This window comes from Triturus cristatus, chromosome 2_2 (assembly GCF_964204655.1).
Source record: "Triturus cristatus chromosome 2_2, aTriCri1.1, whole genome shotgun sequence".
NCBI lineage: Eukaryota > Metazoa > Chordata > Amphibia > Caudata > Salamandridae > Triturus > Triturus cristatus.
In genome coordinates, this window is record NC_140582.1 from 1,248,612,725 (window position 1) to 1,248,631,963 (window position 19,239).

A 19,239-nucleotide genomic window follows, 5' to 3' on the forward strand; every position below is an offset into this window, starting at 1 on the left:
TGAGCAGAAGGGAGGGGGGGTAGGTACATGCACACAGACATCAGAGGGCAGGACGGTAGTGATAGGGGCATAGACTTGGGCAACGGAGAGCAGGAGGAGTATGCAAGGAAATCAAGCTAACTGGAGGGCAGTGGCAGTACATCAGACCATGCAGGGCAGGAGGTAAGGGCAGCAAGCTGGCTGTGCAGGGCAGGCAGGAAGGGCAGAACAGACCCATAGGGATGGAATGAGGGGGCAGGGGTATGGACTTGGACAGTGTAGGGCAAGGAGGAGGGGGCATGACCAGCAACCTTGGACAGGGGCAGCACAACGGACAAATCCAGGCCAGGCCTTCATCCAGCCCCTGCCCTGCATTATGATGGACATCTTACTCTGTTAAAAAAATAAAATAATTCACTGAAAGAACCAAAGGTTAAAGGGATGTTATAGCTGGGTGAAAATGTCATGTAAAACATACCATTTGAAACTAGCAAAACCACTGCAATTCACCAGTTCTAGTTTATCTGGAGTAACTATGACCCCTGCCCTGAAGTAACTACAACTTGCACCCTCACCATGCACTGCTTTTACTCATGCATATTAAGTCACTCAGGACCTATTCATTGACTACATTTATAACATCCTTATTGATATCTGAAATGCCATCATTGTTGATAATACTGTGCATGGTGGCGGCACACGTTATAGTTACTTTAGGCCACGAGTTATAGTTACTGCCCAGAGTTCTCAAGAAGATCAGGAACAAATGGGCCCAAGTCATCCTTGTGGCTCTGGATTGTGCTTGGATAGTTTGGGTATCCTGAGCTGTTGAGCATGGCCATTGGTCCTCCAATCAGGCTGCCCCTTTGGGAGGATATTCTGTTGCAGCAGCATGGGCGGGTTCTCCCCCCGAACCTGGCAACACTCCACCTTTAGGCGTGGAGATTGAACAGCTACAGCTGACAACTTTCGACCTTCCACTCCAAGTATGCAATGTTATGTTGCCAGCCTTGCGTCCCTCCACCAAGATGGTATACGCCTTCCACTGGGGCAAGTTTGTGGCTTGGTGTGTAAAAAAAAAAAAAAAAACACAGTTGGACCCCCTTTCCGCTCCACTTTCTCAGGTACTTCTATTTATTCTTTCTCTTGCCCAGCAGGGCTCTGCTTTGGGCACCTAAAGTGCTACATCTCTGCCATCTCAGCATTTCTGCAGTTGCCAGATCAGCCATCTCAGTTCAAATCCCCTATTGTGAATAGGTCTTTGAAAGGTCTTCAAAACATGTTTCCACTTTCACCCTTCATATGCCTCAGTGGCACCTCAATCTAGTGCTCACCTTTCTGATGTGTGCTCATATTGAGCCACTGCACAATTGTACTCTCCTGTTCCTTTCCATCAAGACCTTCTGTCAAATGGCAATAACATCTGCCCGGAGGGTCAGTGAGCTCCAGGCTTTGTCATCTAAGACTCCATACCTAAACATCTTCCCATACAAGCTAATTCGTCCCACTCAAACTTCCTTCCTGCCGAAAGTTGTCACTCCTTTTCATGTAGGCCAGTCCATCACCCTGCCTACCTTTTACACTCCGCTGCATCCTTCTGAGAAAGACGAGCTGGACCCAGAAAAAGCTTTTTCTACCTTGACCGTACAAAAGAGTTCCGGGTGGACGACCAACTCTTTGTGGAGTATGTCGAAGCAAAGAAGGTGAAACTGTGCAGAAATGGACCATATTCTTATGGATTGTGCTCTGCATTAAAATCTGCTACACACTGGCCAAGAAGGAACCCCCTGAGTGTTTGTGTGCTCATTCCACCAGAGCTAAGGCTGCAACCACTGCGTTAGCACACAAAGTTCTTCTCCTGGATATCTTGCATGCAGCAATATTGGCTTCTCTGCACACAATCACCAAGCATGACTGGCTGGACAGGCCGGTCCATCGAGATGGGCACTTTGCTTGTTTGGTCCTGCAGGACTTTTTAGTGTGAAACGGTTTCTCAGACTCACTCTTGGAGAGGTATTGCTTGGGTATGTATTCTAAGGTAAGGAATCTGCAGCTAGAAGTCTCTATCAGATGAGCAAGTTACTTCCCTTGGGTGATGCCTTATTCGGCAGAGACTCTATCTAGCTGTATATTCCTTACTGACCCACCTATACTTCCTGTTCTGTGAACAGATTTCTAGCCTCAGGGCTGTTACCGTTTTAGGGCCTTAGTTTTCCACACCAGTGGTCAGTGTTCTTTGTGGCTCTGAGCTCTTGGCGTGGAAAGTCGCAATAGGAAACTGACATCAGTCCACTGGGGTGGTGCCTATATAGGTACCGTACACGTCACTTCTGGCACAGAAGACGCCATGTGGAGCCGAATGACAGCACTTACCGGCGCGCAGGGATACTGCTCACGAATTAATTCCAGATCCAGTCTGACGCTTGGTGATAATTCTTAGGTAAGGAATCTGCAGCTAGATAGTCTTTACAAGATAAGGCTTCACCGAAGGTAAGTAAGGTGTTCATCTCCCTGCTTAACTGCTCTAAAGTTCTGATGGATACATCTGCCTGTGGATTCCTCACCTTATGAATATCCCCTGTGCTAGCATTCTGCAGAATTTTTTCCTAGCTCTCCACGCCGACGAGGACGTCGGCTCCGCTTTTGACTCTGCATTACGTCACCAGAGCCATAAGAGAGCCTCGTCGGCGTGATGACGTCAGTTCCCTTTTTTTCTGCACCGGCGACTCGGAACGGTTTTCTAGCACTCTCCATATTTTGTAGAGTTACTTTGTTCCTTCAGCTTTAACGGTTGCAATGTCTTCTTCGAGGAAGTCTGGGTTTAAGCCTTGTAGGGAATGTGGGGGTTAATCTCCATCACTAACCACCATGAAGATTGTTTATGGTGCTTGTCGTCGGATCACGACGTGGGGGACTGTTCCTGTTGCAGGAAAGTGAATCCAAAAGCGCTTAAAGAACGGGAAGCCAAGTTATTTCTGGACAAGGCGAAGAAAGAAGGAAGAGAGAAGTCAAAGTCGACTTTGCATACATCGAAGTCGAGAAAACATAAGAAATAAAGAAGACCTGGATCTCGGCGCCATTCGACGAAGGGTAAGGCTTCAAGGTTGCCTTCGCCTGCTCCTCGACATCGCCGTAAAGACTTTGTATCTCCTTTGCCTTCACCTTGTGCCACTCCGGAGAAGTGTCCTTCGCCTAGAGGCGCTCCGGCGCAGTCTCCGGCGCCGAGGGATTCACCGGCTTCAGACGCAGAGCCGGTTAAGGATGATCCATCTTCTCCTGTGCCTGAGAATGAACCGGTGGATTCTGCAGTGGATCCGATTGTTTTGATGTCGGATACTCCCCGTTTGGATACTGGCTCGAATCCATATCCACAGTTCCCGACTCGGGTTCGGATCCGTCACATTTTTTTAATGCAATGTACGGAGTCTTTGCAAGGGCGACTTTCCCCTCCGGAGCACCTTCTGGTCCCGTGGGTCCGCTGGCTTTCAACTTTGGCGTGCTCCATCACTATGCCCAGGCACCCTTCGTGCCTTTCATGCCGATGGCGCTGTCATGGTAATTTCCGGCACAGAGAGTCTCAAGGCCGTTGATGGAATCCCCGGCGCCGTCTGGTGAGCCTTCCTCTCGGCCTCGTACGGATCTCATGCCTCCTTCGGAACCTCATTCGACGCCGGCTCCGGAGCAGTCTGTGCCGCGTACGCTGCCACCATCGCCGCGTCCGCGGATTTGTTCAAGGAGAGAGGCACAGAGGCTGTTGGAAGAGGAGCAGTATCGTAGAGAGGAAGTAGAGGAGGGCGAGTTGCAAGAGTCTCTAGATAAATTCGAGGGAATTCAGGAGGATTGGATACCTCTCCTGAGTGGGCACTCTCTTCAACAAGGGCTTCTCCTCCTCAAGAGGTAGCTCCCTGCCATATGGTTATAAGGAAAGCTGCGGAGCTTTTGGATTTACAGTTCCCTACTGCTGAATATAAGCCAAATTTGCTGACACAGGTTTTGCATTCTCCTTCTACGGTTGAGCCTCTGTTACCCTTTAATGAAGCCTTATTGGAGCCTATCCTCAAGGTTTGGCGTAAACCACTCTTTGCCTGCTGTTTCTAAGGCTGTGGCTAGAAGATATAGGACTGCACCAGGGGATCCAGTATTTCTCTCTTCTCATCCATCTCCAGAAAGTTTGGTGGTGCAGGCATCCTGTTCCAAACAATCTTCAGGTGCTTTTCCTCAGGTTCCAGCTGACAGGGATCCTATGAAAATGTAGCAGTCCGCTAAAAAGGTCTTCTCTTCGTCTAGCATGGCACTGAAATCGACCAATGCTACTTGTCTGTTGGTCTGTCATATGCATGCCTTGATGGACTCGGCAAAACAGTTGGCCCCCAAGTTACCTGTTGAGGAGAGGGGAAACTTTATGGAGGTTCTTTCGGATGCTCAGGCTGCGGCTAGACACGTTATTCAATCAGGCCTGGATACGGCTGACTTAGTGGCCAGGGTTATGGGCTCCTCCATAGCTACAAGAAGGTAAGCTTTTCTTCGGTCCTCTGGTTTTTCCCCTGATGTCCAGGCCACTCTTTTTGATTTGCCCTTTAACGGATCTAAACTTTTTTGGGGGAAAAGGAAGATTCGGCTTTGAAAAGGTTTAAGGATAGCAGAGCCACGCCGAAATCCTTGATTACAAACCCAGTAAAGAGGTTTTGGCTATAAAAAATATTGTGGCTTTGGAAGGTCTTCCTTTCGCAGCTTCCGAAAACCTCAGCAGCAGCAGCAGAATCCACTCTAAGTCTTATAGAGGTCGCCAACGTGGTTCTGCCCGCAATCTCTCCCCCTCCTCCTCTTCTGCCTCCCCCACTCCCTCTGGTACTGCAGGAAAGCAGCCCTAGATCCCCCATCCTGGATCATGTGGGTCCTGTAGGGGGTCGGCTGTCTCACTTTCTACAGGGTTGGAAATCGGTCACGTCAGACCTTTGGGTTTTAAACCTTGTAGAGAATGGGTACGCCCTTCCCTTTTGGGCATTTCCTCCTCCTTACCCAGGTTTTTGTTTAGAGGACCATTTGCTTCTTCCTACAGAAGGAGGTCCTTGCATTACTACAAAAAGGTGCGAAAGAGGTGGTTCCAGAGCAGGAAAGGGGTCAGGGATGCTACTCCCGGTATTTCCTGATCCCAAAAAGGATGGCAGGTTACGTCGGATTCTGGACCTCAGGGTCTTGAATTTTTACCTGAAGCAGGAGAAATTCAAGATGCTGACCCTTGCTCAGGTTCTTCTGACACTGCAGCAAGAGGACTGGATGGTGTTGATCGATTTGCAGGATGTGTATTTTCACATCCCCATTCTGAAGTCGCACAGGAAGTATCTCTGTTTTACGGTTGGGTCGCAGCACTACCAGTTTGCGGTCCTCCAGTTTGGTCTTACTACTGCACCTCGAGTCTTCACAAAGGTGATGGCAGTGGTGGCAGCTCATCTCAGAAGGTCGGGGATTCCTGTTTTCCCCTATCTGGACGACTGGCTGCTCAAAGCGGAGTCGCCAGCGATGGTGCTTCATCATCTGCGAGTAACATCTCAATTGTTGTTCAACTTGGGTTTTTCAATCAATGTGCCCAAATCTCACCTGGTGCCCTCTCAGTGCAACCTGTTCATAGGGGCGGTACTGGACACTACGGTGTGTCGAACATTTCCTCCTCCACAAAGAATTCTCAACATTCAGGAGATGATTCCTTTGTTTCACGGTGGAGCGGTTGTTCCAGTCCTGAAGGTTCTACGCCTGATCGGTCTGTTTGCTTCCTGCATACTGTTGGTCAACCATGCACGCTGGCACATGCGGGCACTCTAGTGGCGCCTCCGCAGACAGTGGTTTCAACACAATGGAGATCTCAGGGAGTCAGTCAGATTCTCCAGAGACGCTGCAGCGGAGCTGACTTGGAGTGTGCAGGGCAACCTGTCTCAAGAAAAGCCCTTTCAGCCTTCTCCGCGGTGGCCACAGTGATTACAGATGCTGCCGCTCTAGGGTGGGGTACTCATCTGGGGGATCTGAAGGTCAAGGGTCTTTGGTCTACAAAGGAAAGGTTGCTTCACATCATCCTTCTGGAATTGCGGGCGATACTTTTGGCACTAAAGGCTTTCCTTCCCTCCCTTCACCGTCAGTCGGTTCAGATCCTGACAGACAACACTACAGCGATGTGGTACATCAACAAACAGGGAGGTGTAGGGGTCGTATCGTCTGTCGAGAGGCTCTGCGACTCTGGTCCTGGGTTCAGAACCATCAGATTTGTGTGTTTGCAAATCACCTAGCCGGTGTGCTGAATGTTCGTGCGGACAGTCTCAGTCGGCATTTCTCGGCCGATCATGAGTGGCGGCTTCATCCGGAGGTGGCCCTTCACATCTTCTTGATGTGGGGTTCTCCTCGGTTGGACCTGTTTGCCACCCAAGAGAACGCACACTGCCCGATGTTCTGCAGTCTCCAGTTTCCGCTGCAGGGAGCGCTGGGGGGCACGTTTAAATTGGATTGGAGATCACAACTCCTTTACGTGTTTCCTCCCATACCCTTGATTCCTCGGGTTCTGAGGAAGATTCGCCAAGACGGGGTCCAAGTCATATTGATCGCTCCGGATTGGCCAAGAAGGGTGTGGTACATAGATCTTCTTCACCTCTCATCGCACCTTCTGCTTCGCCTCCCTCTCAGGGCAGACCTCCTCTCGCAGTCGCTGGGGCAGGTTCTACACCCCCACCTCCAGAGCCTGCACATTCATGCCTGGAGATCGAACGGGCAACCTGAGTTCCTTCTCTCCCGCCGGACGTGGTGGATGTTATCTTATCTTCCAGGCGACACTCCACAAAGTTGATTTATTCCTATAGATGGTCTAAGTTTGTTAAATGGTGTGGAGAGAGATCCATTGATCCTTTAAAGGCCCACTTGTCGAATGTTCTTCAGTTTGCTCTTTCCTTGGCTCAGCAGGGTTGTGCTGTGGCCACGGTCAAGGGCTATTTGTCGGCCTTATCGGCTTTTCTGTGTCTACCTGATCAGCCGTCTTTATTTATTTAAGTCTCCTATCGTTTTGAGATTTATCAAAGGCCTTACCAATAGGTTTCCACCTACTCCCTTTGTCATGCCCCAATGGGATCTTAATCTTGTTTTGACTTTTTTGAAGGCTTCCCCGTTTGAACCCTTACATAGCTGTCCTTTGAGGCTTTTGTCTTTTAAAAGTCTTTCTGGTAGCCATTACCTCAGCAAGGAGGGTAAGTGAGCTTCAGGCTCTTAGGTCAAACCCCCTGGGACCAGGGCTGCTTTTCTGCCCAAGGTAGTTACTCCCTTTCATCGGGGCAGTCCATAACTCTCCCTGTGTTTTATCCTCCCCCCTCACCCTTCCAAGGAGGAGAGACTTCACCGCCTGGACCCTAAAAGAGCGGTGAGCTTTTATTTGGACAGGACAAAGGACTTGCGTATGGACGATCAGCTCTTTGCGGGCTACGTTGGATGATCAAAAGGCAAGGCTGTGCAGAAGCGCACTCTCTCCAGGTGGATCATCTTGTGCATCAAGATCTGCTACGCCCTTGCTGGTAAGGAACCACCTGAGGGTATTAGAGCTCATTCTACTAGAGCCAAGTCTTCCACCTCTGCTCTGTCCAGAGGTGTTCCTGTAGTGGATATTTGTAAGGCAGCGACTTGGGCTTCCCTCCACACTTTCGCAAAGCATTATTGCTTGGACTTCGAAATGAGGAGGGAGGGCCGCTTTGCACGCTCAGTCTTGCAGGGCTTTTTGGTATAAAAGGATGGATACCCTCCTCCGGGAGCGGGACTGCTGTGGGAATCTATTCATAAGGTGAGGAATCCACAGGCAGATGTATCCATCAGAAGCACAAGTTACTTACCTTCGGTAACACTTTTTCTGGTGGATACAGTATCTGCCTGTGGATTCCTCACTGACCCACCCTCCTCCCCGCTGTACACCTTTGTATACCTTAAAGGATGCCTTATTTGGCTTGTTGTTTTACATTGTATCTTATTTCTATCTGGTACATTTATAGGAAATGCTTATGTTCTTTAGCTTTCCTCTTTGATTTTGTACTGTGTATATTTGTTCAAATGTTGTGTACTGTGTATACTTTGAATCTGTTGTCAGTCCACCTGTTTGCCTCGGAGGCACGGAAAAAATGGGTGGAACTGACATCACGCCGACGAGGCTCTCTTATGGCTCCGGTGACGTCATGTTTAGTCGCGAGTGGAGCAGACGTCCTCGTCGGCGTGTAGAGTTAGGAAAAAATTCCACGGAATGCTGGAGCAGGGGATATTCATAAGGTGAGGAATCCACAGGCAGCTACTGTATCCACCAGACAAAGCTTTACCGAAGAAATTCTGTCTTGCAAGGGTCTAAACGTATTACCGATATAGATCCATTTACAAATTAAAATGTGTACCACAAAGTTTGTTCCACAGTTAATATTGCATTTAATCTCCTAAATTGGACTACTTTTATATCTAGTAAAATGTTTTTACCCTGTCTCTTGGTAATCTACAGATCGCACAATGCCCACACATAAAAAAAAAAAAAAACTTGTTATTATGAAGGCATAATAGTCTGTAATCCAACGTAACTGGGACTAACAATGTTCTTTATCGTACGATGTTTACTGGGATGAGGGGTAACATATTCCCTAACCTCCATGTCTACCATCAAAAAATGCTTATGCATAAGAGATTTACTGGCTTCTGAACCACTAGATGTAAATCATCAAATTATTTCTTTAGTTCCCATATGTTTTTTTGTCTTGTCTTTTCTCACGTGTCTCGAGTTAAATTCTTGTAAGTACACAGCAATTTACTGCTTATTACAAAATCATTTTTTTTCAAACCATATTTTTCGATTGTTTATTTTAGACATGATATTCATACACAGACTTAACTTACAGTGAACCTTTTTCAGATTTGAGTCTGTGGACACACGGTGATGAGGGCTTATCTGGCTTTTCTAATGGTATTGAGTTGTTGGTATTGTTTTACAGTGTATAAAGAGATAGGCCTTGTTACTTTGCAAAGGATAGTGTCCTAAATGTTAATAATAGGAACAGTTAAGCATTGTTTTTGGGGTGTTTGTGTCTATTTACACAGCTTTCACTTTTCTATTTTATATACCTCTTAAGACTTGTGGGTGTTAACAGATCTCGTGCGTCACATTAGGTGAATTCTAATTTGTTCTGTAACATATATGGTGTTTGGAATAGATCTGTCACAAGAATGGCAGGACCTTAAATTAATAACCTATATGAAAAACTCTCTTCAGTTCCTCTCTTAGTACACTGTTTCCTTATGGCTAATGGTACTTTTGGTTTATGACACTTGGGTGAGGGTTTTTCTCTTTCCCAGAAGTTTTACTATATCTTAATGCATTTTTACTTTTCCTTGCCCTGAGGCAGTCAAGTTTGGTAGTGTTATGAAGAAGGTGATGCTCGTATCTCTGTGAATCAAATGCTAAGAAGTTTCTTTCCTTACGCGCGAGCCAAGATGGCCGCTGCGTGAAAGTCTACGCGCGTTTTCGGCCCGTTTTTGCCAATTTTAACGCCGATTCCTGTCAGAATAATGCCCTGGAGGAGGTCGCTGTGGTTATAAAGCTCTCACCTGCACTGTGGAGCAAATTCAAGCGTTTCTGCACGGCGGAAGTGGGTTTTTTCGCCTGGTTCCTGCTCCCTGCACAGCTTTCAGGTACAGCCAGGCTTTCAGTCAAGGGGGCGGAGCAAGCTTCTAGGAAAGGGCCTGTCTTGGGCCTAACCACTCCCCCAGCGCATTTTAGCTGCTGCACCAGTCATTCCTTGGTGTTTTCCACAGCTCTCATTTCCTCCTTCGTTATTTTGTGTCTGCAATTATATTTTTGACTCTTTTTACTTTAAAATGGAGAATAAGAGTTCTGTTAATAAAAGGAGGCAGCAAATTTCACCTCCTCCTGCTAAATCAAAAGTAGTGGAGTCTTCTGAACCTTCGCTGTCTTTAATATTGGAGGAAATTCAGGCACTTCGAGTCAATACAGATAGCATTGCCTCTGAAGTAAAAAATGTGCGTAAAGATATGGCCAGCCTTTCAATGAAAATATCAGATAATTCCATCAAAATAGACGATAATAAGGTCAAACTTGACTCATTTACTCCACTGGTGACAAAAATTTCTCCTATGTGCTCAACATTATTGGATTTGGAGAATCGTAACAGACAATATAATTTACGCATATTTAATCTTCCTGAAAATGTTGAGGGGGATAACTGTAGATTATATTTGGAGAATTTATTACCTGGTCTTCTACAAATTAAATTCTCAGAAAAGTTTGAAATTGATAAAGCCCACAGGACTCCCTCACACAGGAACCCTCAACATACAAAACCGCGACAAATGATTTTCAAAGTTCTTCGACACCGCCATTTGGTTTTAATCAGAAAAGCAGCTAGAGAAATCCCTTCTTTGATGGTTAATGGAAATAAAATATTTATTCATCAAGACTATGCCAAAGAAACTGTTTCAATGCGCAAAGAATTCACGGCTCTTCGCCCTCAACTTCGCAGTTTAGGCTACAAATATGGTCTTTTTGATCCATCGACGATGCGCATTTGGAAGGATAGTTTTTCGAAATCTTTTCAACGTCCAGAAGATTTGAAGCATTTTTTGGATCAGCAGTCTCTGCACTCTATGGATACCAATGACTCTGCTACTTGATTTTTGCCAGTTATGTTTTTTCTTCTAACTCAGTTATAAAGTTTCTCTTTATTGGGCTCCAGCGGTTTCGGTCATGCTTGTACAGCGTGTGTGCGTTTCACATTTCACATGTATGTCTTCTGTTTGTCGTTTTTTCTATGTTTTTTCATTTTTTCCTTTCCTTCTTCTGTCTATGGAGCTACCTGTTTCTCATTTTCTTGATCCTCTTTCATCCTTCACTTCTTGTATTCTTTTCTCTTCTCTTCTGTTATGGCTAATATCCATGATATTAAAGTAATTTCATTAAATGTTAAAGGATTGTGCCATCCAGTTAAACGTACAAAAATTTTAGATTACCTTGGTTGTTGCAAAGCTGATGTTTGTTTTATACAAGAGACTCATATAGATGATAACATTTTAGATTGTATGCAGAAGAAATGGGTAGATGCTATTGTTTCTTCTCCTGCCAATGGTAAAAAAAAATGGTGTAGCTATTCTCTTTGCAAAAAAATTACACTGTCAAATTTTGAGTAAATCATCTGATAAGGATGGTAGATATATACTCGTTAAAATTAAAGTTCATGACTCAGTTCTATATTTATTAAATGTTTATGGGCCTACCGCAGATGATCATATTTTTTGGTCTAATCTTACAACAGAGGTTCTAAAGATTGATAATGTTCCTTTAATTGTCGGAGGTGATTTTAATGTCATCTTTGACCCCTTGTTAAATAGATAATCTCTTACCAAGTTTCGCCCTTCTAAGGTATATTTTGCTTTCAAATCATTTATTCAAACCACTAAATTAGTTGACATTTGGAGGTTACATTTTCCTACAGAAAAATGTTACACATTCTTTTCAAACCCTCATAATTCCCATTCTAGAATTGATTGTTTATTGGTTTCCAGGCACCTAATTGGTTCAATAACTGCTCCTCATATTGGTAACATTGATATTTCAGACCATGCGATAATTTCTTTGGTTTTGAACTTGGAGTCAACTTTTACTAAACAATCTAGATAGCGAATGAACACCTGTGTAATTTTGAATGAGTATAACAAGCCCAAACTTTTAGCTACTATTCAAGAATATTTTATACTTAATCCTGAAGGGTCTACTTCTATGATAAATAGATGGGATGCTTTCAAAGCTTATATTAGGGGCGTCACAATATCTATTATGGCCCATGAAAATAAAACCTTTCATGCTACTGTGAAAAACTTACAAAAACAAATTGCGAAATTTGAACGACTTTTTTTTACATCCAACAATCCTCAATATAAATTTAAACTACAAAAATTGCGCTATGAATTTAATTCAATCCTTAGTAAAAGGGCAGGTATTCAAATTTCTAATGCTAAAGCTAGATTTAGTTTTAATGCCAATAGATCCGGTAAACTATTAGCTAATTATTTGCGCATAAAAAAAGATAAAACTCAAATCAACTCAATTCTTGGTCCTCATGGTAATATTGCTCTCTCTCACAATGAAATTGTTAATGAATTTATGAATTTCTACTCGGCATTATATAATAAACCAGATTTTCTGGAGGTTTCCTTAATGGACTCCTTTTTAAAATCATGTAAATTACCCAAGATTTCACAATCTAATCAAACTAGACTTGATGCACCTATTACCAAAGATGAAATCCTATCAGCTATAAAATCTCTTAAAAAGAACAAATTTCCGGGTCCCGATGGGATCCCTGCGGAATTCTACAAAGAATTTCAGTCACACCTTTTCCCATCTTTGCATCAACTTTTTACGTTTTTTGGATCCACTGGAACTACTTCTGGTTCTTTTACAGAAGCTTTAATTATAGTACTTCCAAAACCAGATAAAGATCCCACCAGAGTATCTAATTATCGTCCCATATCTTTAATTAACCAAGACTGTAAATTATATGCCAAAATACTTGCTACTAGATTGGGCCCCATATTAGATTCTATTATACACCCTGACCAATCTGGTTTTATGAAGAATAGATACTCTGCTAATAATACGAGAACTTTGCTACATATTATTGAACAAAGTCCCACGTTATTGATGCCATCTGGAATTTTAGCCTTCGATGCTGAAAAAGCACTCGATAAACTTCATTGGCAATTTTTATTCCATACGTTGTCCTCATTTAATTTTGGAGATACCTTTATTCGTATGATTTCAGCTTTATATTTTGCCCCTACTGCTCGTCTATTTATTAATGGCCAAATTTCAACTCAATTTTCGCTTTTCAGAGGTACAAGACAAGGTTGTCCTCTTTCTCCCCTCTTATTTTTAATTGGCATTGAACCTTTTCTTAACCTAATCAGAAATTGTGACTATATTAAAGGAATCACTATTAAGGATGTTACTGTTAAAACCCTTGCCTATGCGGATGATGTTCTTTTATTTGTTAGTGACCCTATATCTTCTTTTTCCTCATTAATGGATATTATTACAAGGTATTCTGCAGTTTCTGGATACACTTTAAATACTAATAAAACTGAATTTTTTCCCTTAAATGTTTATTGCACTCCTGATATGCTCCCCATGCAGGAAATTATTTGGCAAAAGAATAAGATAAAATATCTTGGAATTTTATTTTCCTCTTCCGTAAAATCGACAATCAATCTAAATTGTGATTTCATCCTAAACTATATTAAAGACAAAACGTCTAAATGGTCAGCATTACATCTTTCATGGTGGGGTAGGATGGATTCTCTTAAAATGACTATAGCTCCTAAAATATTCTATACCCTTGCCATGGTTCCTACTCAATTTCCATTAAAGTTTTATAAAGATGTTGATAAACTTTTGTCAAAGTTTTTATGGAACAACAAACCTCCTCGTATTGCGTATAAAAAATTAAAAGTTCCTAAACGTAATGCTGGATTTGGTATCCCGGACTTTTTTCTTTATCATAAAGCTTTTATTTTAAAACAAAGTTCATTATGGTTTAATTGCTCCTTTTTAAATAATTCTCTTACGTGGCTCCGTATTGAGAAATCAATTACGAATCCATTTCCTTTACCTACTTTGGTGTCCATGCATAATAATGCCCCATTTATTCAAAAGTCAGTTATTATTAAATCCACTAAAATGTTATTTAACCCCTTGTGTGCCACACCCTTTCCCCGCCCTGTGCCGGCCGTTGCATTAGCGGGCGGGGTTCATGACGAGCTGGACTCGTCATGGGCACAGCGCAACCGCGGCCCATGACGAGTCCAGCTCGTCATGGGCACACAAGGGGTTAATGATCTTGACTTGATTTTTCTTTTTCCCATGAATAACACTGTTGAATTATCTTTATGGTATATTAATGTTATTAAATTGAACAGGAATGTTAATTTCTGGTTTTCATGGATTAAGGCTGGCATTTTTTATCTTAAAGATGTCTACTCTAATAATACGTTTATTTCTTTTGAAACATTGCAAACAAGTTTTGGTTTATTTAAATCTGATCTTATTAAGTATCAATATTTGTGCAATTCAATTTTAGACTCCTTTCATAATGCCATCCCCTCTAATGTTACAGTTGATTTAGCAATTTATATTCAAACAGTTTCAAAATCATCTCATGGGGTGTCTATTTTATATAAAAAATTATCTGATACTCTAGGTAGCAATATAGAGATGATTTCCACTTTTTGGAATAATGAACTTTCACTTTCCTTGACCACTGACACATGGAAAGATATTTGGCTTAATAGTATATCTGGGTGGTTGCCTGTTTCAATCTACCAAACTAATTCTTATATCCTTTATAATCGTATATGGACTCCATCACGTTTGTTCCAAGCTAAACTTCTCCCCTCTCCTGATTGTTGGCATTGTAAATCACACCCTGGCTCATTACAACACATGCTTTTTGATTGTCCTTTGGTTTTTAAATTTTGGTCTGAAGTTTGGGATATCATTAAGATTTTTAAATTTCAACTTGATCTTTCCTATCAGTTAATAATCTGTAAATCTGCCATTCTTCCACAAAACATACATGATTTAGAGAGTAAACTTTTTAATTTTCTTATTTCGGCTGCTTTAAAATCCATTACTTTTTGTTGGAAAGATGTCTCTGTTTTATCTGTTAATGCTTGGTGGTCATGGGTTATTCTTTCCAGAAGAGGTGCTCAATTATCTATGAAGGGGATCACTCATAATTTTTTCTCTTATCAATCTTTTTGGTTACCTGTTGATGAATATTTATCCATTTAATGCTGTATGAATAATTTTAATTCAGATTTGTACTTAATATGATTAGTTTTATAATGGCATATAGTAGCTCTGTTTGCATTTTCTACGTCAATTGGTATATTTGTACCTTCCCTCCTTCTATCCTCCCTTTTGGTATTTTTTGATTATGTATTTTCTCATTACCTAAGATAATTTTTTCCATGATTTTGCTTACGATATACAATGTTATTTAGGTATTATTGCTTAATCATAATATTTTATGTGCTGTCTATCTTTTAGTTGTATTTGAACAAAAATTCAATAAAATATTTTGAACACAAGAAGTTTCTTTCCTTAAGATTGGAACTCTTTTATTGTGGAATGTGCAGAGATCCACCGTGGATATTGTCCACTCTGGGGCATTCCCTATCCCCCATCCCTCAGAACCCCAGATTCTGGATCTTTATAATATTATATGCTGTGCTGATTGGTTTATCACATTGTGAAATATCATTTGGAACAACAGGTCTGTGTGCGCTGTTTATTACCCAGCCGCCGTTCTTCATTTGTTTTATCCCCAGTAATCACTAACACTCCACATGACAGAGCATCAAGTTTATTTTCAGATACGTTTTTGATAAGGTGCTGTGATGGCATTTTTCCTAAATTTCAATGCAGTTCAAAATGTCCAGACACAAGTCCTGAACTCACAGGTTCAGCGACAGGAGACTACGAAGAGATCAGGACAGGCAGATGAAACAGACCCGCAGCAAAAGATTAATTTTTAAGTGGACACATGTTGACCAAGCTGTAATAACCATGTTATGCTTCTAACGTGATGAAAAGGTTTAGAGCATGTTATGATACAACTGCCGGTTTGAGTTCTTTTCTAGCGTCTAAGCTCGGTTAGACTCGGGATTGCAATACTCCGCATTGAAGGGTGCTTTGTTAATTTGGTTTTCCTGGTATGAATTACAGTTGTAAACCCCTGAGACCAAGAGTCTTTATTTCATAGGAGGAGTTCTGCAGTTTTTAGTTTATAAGAGTGCTCTCTTTAGACCTGTTTACCTGTTCCCCAGAAAGCATGCGAGACATCCGCACTTATATCCTGGGAATTTGTAAGGTGGCCAAAGAGAGCACCCTTGCTAAGCTACAAGTTATTGAGGTTTATCCCCCGGAATGGAGAATAACACATGGATGCGGGCACACCAGGTCCAATTCTGCAGATATCTCACCCTTCCAGATGGAAACACACACACTTATTACCTACTTAGAGCGCTGGTAAATGAGCGGAGACCTCTTCTCTCAGCCATGGTGCTAGGGTAGCACAAGGGCACAGTGACTTCAGATTCAGCTGAGGCACTTTTTCTGCTCCCTCATGCTGCTGTATGTGGGCAAGGGCTAGGTGGAGTGGCTACCCTCTCCTCTACACAAAGCTCTGGGTCCATTGTTTTCAAGCCAGGAATTATGTGAGTGCGGAGTTTGTTGAGCCAATAGTTCTGGGCTCAGAAATGCCGGAAAAGTTGTTGTTGCCCAGTGCTGTGCCTTCTCCAGTGCAGTGCCTTCTCCAGGCAACGCTTAAAGGAGCCTTAATTGTAACACTGTCTAGATACCTGCACATATCTCACGTCTTAAAGCCATGTATTACTTCTCTTCCATGTACATTTGTCATCCTTGAGGCTACATGCATTGAACTGTTCTTTTTTTTCTCTTGCAGGTCTGATGTGGTCGTCCTATGCTTTTCCTTGGCAAATCCCAATTCTCTCCGGCATGTGAAGACCATGTGGTACACCGAGATCAAGCACTTCTGCCCACGCACGCCGATCGTCCTAGTGGGATGCCAGTTGGACCTGCGCTACGCTGATCTTGATGCTGTAAATCGAGCCCGGCGGCCACTGGCGAAGTAAGAAGAACGAAGGCAGGGGGATCTGGGTGAATTGCCTACCCCAAAGAGCATAAAGCACAGACAGATTCCCACCTGGGGGGGAAGCCAGCGTGCCTAAACTGGGACCGCACACTGCGGCAGTACCGGTGGGCATGACACAGCATTGTAAGCTAGAGGAATGCCAAGTAGTGGGTGCGGCCCACAGCAGATACTGTCACCCCATAGTCCACTATCATAAGCAGCTGTCTCCAAGGATGGGTCGCATACCAAGGTAGTGCATTCTCATTCAACCTTGTGCTTCTGAGGAGGCGGGAAGAAATGCACCCAAGTGGACCTTTGGCCTGTGTCACTATAGAGTCAAGTAGCTGAGCTGAGACCGAGTGCGAGTAGATGACCAGTTGCCAAGCAATTGGCACCACACAATGTGACTCATTTTTAAGCATTTCCTGCCCAACAATGATGGGTCAAAAGGTCTGGGTGTAGAGATAAGAGGTTGACTTTATCTGCAGTACGCATGTATGGTGTGGACCCTGTATGCATTAATTACAAAGAGGTGCCCTGGTCACGTCTGTCAAATCAACAAATTGGAGGTTTCATCCCACCATTGGGCCCTGAATCCATATAGAGAAGTGATTTGGCATTTTGTTTTGTACAGTTGTGCCATTGTGGTGCTAGAGACAGTCAGATATTGCCTACAAGGTCAGGCTAGCTTGCTTTGTGAAGAGAGGTGAATGTTGGCAGCAAGGAGAGGTAGACTGGGCCCCTCCTCCAAGGAGCCCTGGTGTGAGCAGTGCCTGGTGTCAGGTTCGTTTTGGGCTTCCAGGTCATTGCAGTCTGGTGTCTTGGACAATGACCCGTTGCTGCACACTTTACTCTGCCTTATTGATATGTTACTTTGTTTAAAGATCCCAGCATGTTTGACCCTTTTCCCTCACCCTCTGTAGCAAAAGCCTTTTTGTTGTAGGAGATGATTGCATGCTTACAGTCGGTACAACGGTACTTCTCCCTCTTTGTTTCCCATCGTCTGCTGGTTATTGGCCGTTGAGATTAGATGTCCTATGAGGACACATAAGCTTAACCTCATGCTCTATTAACACAATCTGCAAAAAGATGATCTTGCAATTGTGCTGGCTCGCAATTGCCTGTATGCACTTTTGGGGGCATGCAAGAACAAGATTCCTTTTGGAAAACAAATAGATGGTTTAATTTAGGAAGACCCATCCCCCTTCTCTCAGGCTTTCCTCTCTCTGCTACCTTCCCGGGTCCTTTGTCGAAGGAGTAATGCTGGACTGAGCTCATGGACTTCCACTGTAAGCTGGTTCAGGACTTTTAATCTCCTTACTACGTACAAACTGCTCAAAGTATGACCAGCAGTTGTGCAGCCAGAGCATTAGATGTGCTGTGTCCCTGGAGGAATCTTTTACAAAGCTGATTGAGCTGGTGGCGAGTGACTGCATATCTGGGACTGACTTCTTCGTGTACCACCACCTCCGAGAAGTTCGACCTGTCTTGTCAGCTCTTGAAGTGTCGTCTTGCCACCATTCTTGTCTGTCTTCCCTCTTTCTGTGTCTGTTTTGTCTTGTGTATGCTCCTGTGTTTATGTTGTCAATTGACTGTGCATACTCACAACTGCTTTACTGTACACAGTTGTGTTTACTGTCTTACTTCTAATTTAGTAAACCTTACTACTACTAATCACTTCAGTATACCCGTCCTTGTGTGATTGGCCATTGACATGTCTCATTTTTGCAATCTGACAGGTTATTATCTATTGAATACCCCTGTCTCATGGGGAAGCAACAGAACCCAGAGACCAGTGTGCTATAAAACATTGGCTGACACCCAGCTCTGGGTCTTGCATGAGGTGCATTCAACGCTGAAGCCCTTTGTTATCCTCTGAGATTCTCAGTCTCTGTCCTACAGCTGGCAGAGGGCGGCCCTTGGGTCCTCTCATCCATTGAGCACAATGTTTTTTATACTGTGTGGCCAGAGTGCACAGAGCTTGAGAAGTGCAGGCTAAGTAGGTAGAGGATTAATCAGCAGAAGGTGAAATATCGATTGTAGATAGTCCAGAGGAGAGCTTTCACGGGTGTCCAAGGCCAGTGTCAGCAGATAGTCAAGCATAGAGCTTTCATGGTTGCCCAAGGCCGGTGTCAGCAGATAGTCCAGAGGAGAGCTTTCATGGGTGCCCAAGGCCCGTGTCAGCAGATAGTCCAGAGGAGAGCTTTCATGGGTGCCCAAGGCTAGTGTCAGCAGATAGTCCAGAGGAGAGCTTTATGGGTGCCCAAGGCCTGTGTCAGCAGATAGTCCAGAGGAGAGCTTTCATGGGTGCCCAAGGCCTGTGTCAGCAGATAGTCCAGAGGAGAGCTTTCATGGGTGCCCAAGGCCTGTGTCAGCAGATAGTCCAGAGGAGAGCTTTCATGGGTGCCCAAGGCCTGAGTCAGCAGATAGTCCAGAGGAGAGCTTTCATGGGTGCCCAATGCCTGTGTCAGCAGATAGTCCAGAGGAGAGCTTCCATGGGTGCCCAATGCCTGTGTCAGCAGATAGTCCAGGGGAGAGC

General features: G+C 43.7%; 1 protein-coding gene across 1 annotated transcript in view; it reads left to right on the forward strand.

Moving 5' to 3' along the window:
- LOC146863513 (rho-related BTB domain-containing protein 2-like) overlaps positions 1–19,239 on the forward strand; it is a 708,761-nt gene that overhangs the window by 218,807 nt on the left and 470,715 nt on the right. The window contains exon 4 of the mRNA XM_085642946.1: positions 16,512–16,697. Coding sequence (XP_085499072.1) covers positions 16,512–16,697 — 186 coding nt within the window. The remainder of the gene's footprint in view (positions 1–16,511; positions 16,698–19,239) is intronic.